Here is a 6000-nt window from a genome sequence, read left to right as displayed (position 1 = left end):
TATTTGATATGAAATAGTAGTTGCATTAGCTCCTCAGGGGCTCCAGTGGTCTTCCTTTTATTCACTGACAATATTAGTAGCTTCATTAGGCATTTATCTTAACATGTCTCTAGGGGGGAAAAAATTCAAGACTTTTACATTTAGTTGGAGTAGTTTTCAAACTTAGTCTAAGAATCACCCGAGGCTCTGGGTAAAATGCACATTTCTGGGTCTTGCCTAGGTGTAGACTCGAGACCAGGAGTCTGCATTGTAAAACAGTGCCCCAGATGACGTCAATACAAGTAGTTTTCAGACCTTAACTTCGGGAAATATGTGAAAAAGCATTCTTTATTACTGTATTCACTCATTCTTCAGTAATTGTCGAGCACCTTCTAGAGTGCTCTGTTAGCCCCTGGTGGGAGGCAAAGGGCAGAGGGTTTGCATGGAGACTTAAGATTCAGTTTTCATGTTTCAAGGGAGTACTGTATCAAATGAGATGCACTAGCAACGTTACCCTAGGAGGTTAGGGTTGGAGAGGTCCCTGTGGGCTGCTGTTGGGAGGAGAAGGCTCTGTGGCCAGGCTGGAAGGACCTGGAGGTTTTTCTGTAAGGAAGGAGGCTGGAGTCAGAAGTTCCTTAAGCCAAGTGAGCCTGGACTTGAGCTTCTAAATGAAAAGGAGTGAAGGCTCTGGTAAAGAGAAGACACATTATCTCGGGGCAGTGAGCTGTTACTCAAGGTCTTCCGCATAGAGATAGGAGGAAGCCCGGTTTGGAGGAGAGTAATAACCTGGCGTCGATGTTCAGGATGAATGGGATGTAGCAGTAACCCAACCAATGAGTGTACCAGTGGTGTGCACCTGAACGAAGAGAACGCTGAGGAGTGGTGAGATTATGAAAACACTGAACTTATTTGTAGGGAGTAGGAAGGAGGTGAGAAGGCACCCAAGATGACATGTGCCCCTGTAAGAATGAGAGCACTTTTTAAAGATATCTCCGCAGGGGGAATCCTAGGTAATTCAGCTTCCTCGAACCAATGCAGGGAGTTAAAAGACAAAAAGGACGCTGTTTGTATCAAGCGGATTAACCCTTTTTAGCGTTTCTCTTACAATGGGATCACCTTCGTCACCTGCTCCCAGTTGCTACTCATTACCTTAATAACACTAATAAAGCACCACCACCTCGAAGCTGGGGCGAATAGGCCTAAGAGACGGCCTACTTCTGTGGTGACCCTGAACTGCTCCAGGGGACCCAGCTCTCTGAAGCCAAGTGGTTTCCACACTTTGCTGCACAGTGGTCACTCGGGGAATAAAGAAAATAGGCCTACCCTCCAGGTTTGAAAGCCACTGGGCTAGCGGCCTCGCCAGGGCCCTGAAGCGCCCACGTCCTTGCGCCCTCTATCCTCGGCCCCGAGGGTGCGCGCGGAGGCCTCCCGCCCCGGCGGGCCTGGTCCTGGCGCCCGGTCCTCCCCGCTCCACCCCTACCCGCCATGCCCGGCTCAGGGGCAGGTGCGGGCCGCCAGCGGCTGAGGGCCGCGGGCCAGGAGGAGGTGGTGCCGGGACTTCTCAGGCCAGGGCGCCGCGGAACCGAAAGCAGCGGGGGGCGGGGGAGAGGAAGGAGGGGGCGGGCGCGGGGACGCTAGGGCGAGGCGGCCGCGCGGGGCCGGGAATGCCCGCGGCGCGGGGCCCCAGAGCCGCCCGGTGGCCGTGTCCGGGCGATGGCTCTCCGCCTCGTCGCCGACTTCGACCTCGGGAAGGACGTGCTCCCGTGGCTGCGGGCGCAGCGGGCGGCGTCCGAGGCCAGCGAGGCCGGAAGCGGCGGCGCAGGTGCTGGAGGCGCGCGTCGGGGCGGGGTGGGGGCGGGGAGTGGGAGTCCCTCATAGCCACCGGGCTCCGACCCGGCGGGGAGCAACTCGGAGCCCTGCCGCCCTGTGGAGGCTGGTGCGAGGGCGCCGCTCCCCTCCTCAGAGGGCTGTTTTGGCTTTGCCACCCTCACCCGGCCACAGCGGAAGGTCTGGGGGCAGAGCCCGGGCCAGGTGGCGGCGGGGCCTGAGGCGCCTGGCTCGCTGCCGGCCCGCGGCAATTCTCCGTTGGCCGAGGGCCCGGGACGCTGGCGGTTCCCTCAGCATCACCTCACGGCGAGGGCAGAGGGTCGTGCTCAGCCCAGCGGTCGCATCCCACCTCCCGCGGGGTTCATCGGCCGCGCAGGGGCTTTGCCGAGACAGGGGTGCTCCTGGAAGCTTCACGTTTTGAGAAAGAATCCGTGACCACCAAGGAAACCACCCTATATCCAACAGTGGAACAGTTTGTCCCCACATTTGCGAGACGTGTTTCTGCCTCTGTTGAACCGTGTCCGTGGCTCAGGGGACACGGGGCTCGGCGCTAGAGGCGCGAGAGGGCAGGGGCCGCCTCCGGGCTGCGGGCTGCGGAGCGAGAGCCCCCAGGCGCCCCCGAGCTCCGCACCTGTGCAGGTTGGGGCTGCGCGCGAGATGCTCGGCTCCCGGTCCAGCCACCTCGGGGCTTTTTGATGATTCGGTAAGGGAGTGAAAGTGACTTTTGAGCCTTCCCAGCACTGATCTGCTTTAAAGAAGGAGAACGTTGTGATTTCTCACAAAGTTTTTAAAGTCTTCTGTAAATGTTGGAGCTTCAGAGCTTACATGCAGCTTCAAAGCAGCGATGCCTGTGGGTCTCACCTTGCGTGTAGGGCGTTGTCCACTTCGGTAAATTTGGAAGTGGGTTTTTCGGAAGTGGTTATTAAATGACCCACATATACAACTCCTTTCCCTAAACGCTGGTGAAATTTTTATTGATGTAAGTTACATATCCAACGTTGCTATCTTGTATCTTCACACTCTCCTGTGACTATAGCGGAATTATTTGTAGGTTTCCATGGCTTGGAATATTATTAGTTCCAAATAAGGAGTTATATGTTTGTGTAGCGTATGCGTTGAGTTTGCATTAGTGTCATGATTAGTAAGGCTTTACTTTTTTTCGAGGTGGGGAGGGTGGTCAAAGAAGAATTTTATACAAAAATTAGCTGGGCGTGGTGGCACGCGCCTGTAATCCCGGCTACTCGGGAGGGCTGAGGCGGAAGAATCGCTTGAACCTGAGAGGCAGAGGTTACAGTGAGCCGAGATCGCGCCACTGCACTCCAGCCTGGGCAACAGTTAAGTCTCCATCTCAAAAAAAAAAAAAAAAAAAGTCGCCCAAATGTCTGAAAAGTTTTTGAAGGCTTAATTTTTTGAAATACAACAGGCAGCTCTGTCTTTTACCACGAAGTACTCCTTTTTCTGGACTCCCACTTTATTTTGCTAAATGGCAGGTGTCTGCAAATGAGAAGTTAGATGAAGTGTGAAATGCCACAGTCTTACGTTTCAGTAATGTGTGTTGTGCTTGAAAAGCTGTGTGTGATCCACTTGGACCTGGCTTCCTTGTATCTTTCGCTCATCTCTGAAGAAATATAAACTTGTGTATTGACCTTCCACTAAACAACAGATAGCTCTAGGTCCTCAGAAGGTACTTTCTGAAAATACTAGCTTTTCTGATACTGGTAGTATTTTGCTCTTTCAGAGCAAATATCTTGGCAAGATATTAGCCCTGTTATACTAAGATAATTATCACCTCTGATAATCACCAGTGGGTGGTAGCTCAAAAATACCCCCACACAAATTAATTCCTGTTCTGTAATTTATAGCAGTGGCAGGGAAATCTGAGATTCTGTCTCATTTCTAGCACAGCAGTTACTACATACATTTGTGCAAATCATTATCCTTTCAAAGTTCCAGCTTTTCAAATGTAAATTATGAATAATTGTACCATTGTAATGCCTCCTCTATGCACACTTGCTTTCTAAATTTGAAGCCTTAATATTTTTACATCAACAAATACAATTGAAGTTTTCTTAGAGATGCTAAGTAATTCTCATGAAATATGTATGACATATTCCTGACAAAACAGAGAGCTGGGCTAAGTCAGCCATGGAAATTCTGTGCCTATAAGATAGCATTTTGGTCAAAAAGGGGTCAAGGAGGAAAGAGACCAGATTTGGTTACTGCATTTGCTCCTGGTTCTGGGTTGAACTTTTGAGAAAATGGTTTCTCCTGAAATAAAAGAAGATATTTGTTAAAAATCAAAACAGCTGCATAAAAGAATATTTTAACATGTATCTGTAAATAATAAAAAACCAAAGCAAAACCATGTACCCACTACCCAGCTTAAAAATACAGCAATGTCAAGATTCTTGAAGGCTCTTATGTGCTCCTTTCTGATTCTCTTTCTTTCTCTCATCCTCACCTCCTAGGTTAGCAACCATTTAAATTTTTATATTTTAACATTACTTTGACTTTGTAGTTTAGCCCATATGTATATCTCCCTCGGCAAAATATTTCATTTTGCTTGCCTGTGAACTTTAAAGCATACTGTATGTATTCCTTTTGCTTATTTTCCTTCTCAATATTGTGAGATGTACTCATATTGACTGGGTAGCTGCAAGTTATTAATTTGTATTAATTAATGCCATATAGTGTTCCATCGTGTGAATTCAACATGATGGTGGACATGGAGATGCACCCCTTAGATTTTCCTTTCAAAGAAGAGTTTGTCCCAGATGCTGTGAGTATGGTCAGCAGGCGGTCTTCAACTGTCAGCCCCTTCAGGGATTGCCTGGCAAGAGGGCTGCCCTACCCAACTTCACTTCCTTTTGGGTATGGACCACATGAGATTGAGTGGGCTTTAAAGGCCTGGCCATTTTGATTGAACATGGGACAACTCCATTTCGGTTCTGAAGCTTCCTCTGTGGTAGGCCCAAGGTCACCTGAGGATATTGGGCCTGCATTGCTGCTGGACTTCTCACCCTACCAGGACTTGCTTCCTTCTCCTTCCTCTTACGGGTGTTAATCCCACTTTCCTGAGCACTCCCTGATGAATATACTGCGTAGTAAACTCTGTCTCAGAGTGCTTCCTAGGAAACCCAACTTATTTTTCCAGTGGGTGGCTTTTGGGGGGTTTCTGGGGTTTGCTATATGGTCAGTACTTTTACCACCTGGTGCACACAGGCGTAGGTTTCTCTAGAATGTATATCTAAAAGCGGAGTTGCTGAGTTATAGGCTGTGCACATCTTCATCTTTCCTGGGCAGTGCCAAATTGTTTTCCAAAGTGTTGTACTTATTAACACTCCAATTTGTGGTGTGGAAATGTTTCTGATACTCACTATCCTCACAAGCCCTTGACAGTTCAGCATTAAAAAAATTTTTTTTTTTTTGTCAAACTGGTAGGACTAATTGTTTCATTGTGCTCCGTGGTTGAGCATCTCTATGTATTTACCGGCTATTTGAATTTCCCCGCCTGTGAAATGTCTATTCATCCTTTTGTCCACTTTCCTATTTTTTTTAATTGATTGTTTTTAGGAGTTATGTTTTTGGGATTCTAGTTCTTTGTTTATCACATATGTTGCAGATATTTTTCTCTCAATCTATCACTTTTGTTTCAGTTTGTGATGGTGCCTTTGATAAACAGGAGTTCTTAATTTTAATGTAGTCTAAATTAGGAGTTTTTCTTTTTTTTTTTTTTTTGAGACGGAGTCTCGCTCTGTCACCCAGGCTGGAGTGCAGTGGCCGGATCTCAGCTCACTGCAAGCTCCGCCTCCCGGGTTTACGCCATTCTCCTGCCTCAGCCTCCCGAGTAGCTGGGACTACAGGCGCCCGCCACCTCGCCCGGCTAGTTTTTTGTATTTTTTAGTAGAGACGGGGTTTCACCGTGTTAACCAGGATGGTCTCGATCTCCTGACCTCGTGATCCGCCCGTCTCGGCCTCCCAAAGTGCTGGGATTACAGGCTTGAGCCACCGCGCCCGGCGGAGTTTTTCTTTATAGTTTGTACCTTTTAGGATCTCTTAAGTCCTCCCTGTTTTGAAGTCGTGAAGACATTTTTAATATTAACTTTTAGAAGCTTTATGACTTTTTTACATTTTGATTTTAATCCACCTAGAATTTATTTTTATGTGATATGTAGGAGTCCAATTAAAAAAATA

General features: G+C 48.3%; 1 protein-coding gene across 1 annotated transcript in view; it reads left to right on the top strand.

Annotated features, from left to right (window-relative positions):
* Positions 1-1654: 1654 nt before the first annotated feature.
* The window catches only part of GSA (gamma-secretase activating protein), a 108421-nt gene continuing 104075 nt past the window's right edge, over positions 1655-6000 (top strand). The window contains exon 1 of the mRNA XM_071093976.1: positions 1655-1801. Within this exon, the coding sequence (XP_070950077.1) occupies positions 1693-1801 (109 nt within the window). The 5' untranslated portion in view covers positions 1655-1692. The remainder of the gene's footprint in view (positions 1802-6000) is intronic.

Source organism: Macaca nemestrina, chromosome 4 (genome assembly GCF_043159975.1).
Source record: "Macaca nemestrina isolate mMacNem1 chromosome 4, mMacNem.hap1, whole genome shotgun sequence".
Lineage (NCBI taxonomy): Eukaryota > Metazoa > Chordata > Mammalia > Primates > Cercopithecidae > Macaca > Macaca nemestrina.
Note: the sequence above shows the minus strand (reverse complement) of the source record. Positions and strands in the feature narration are given on the sequence as shown.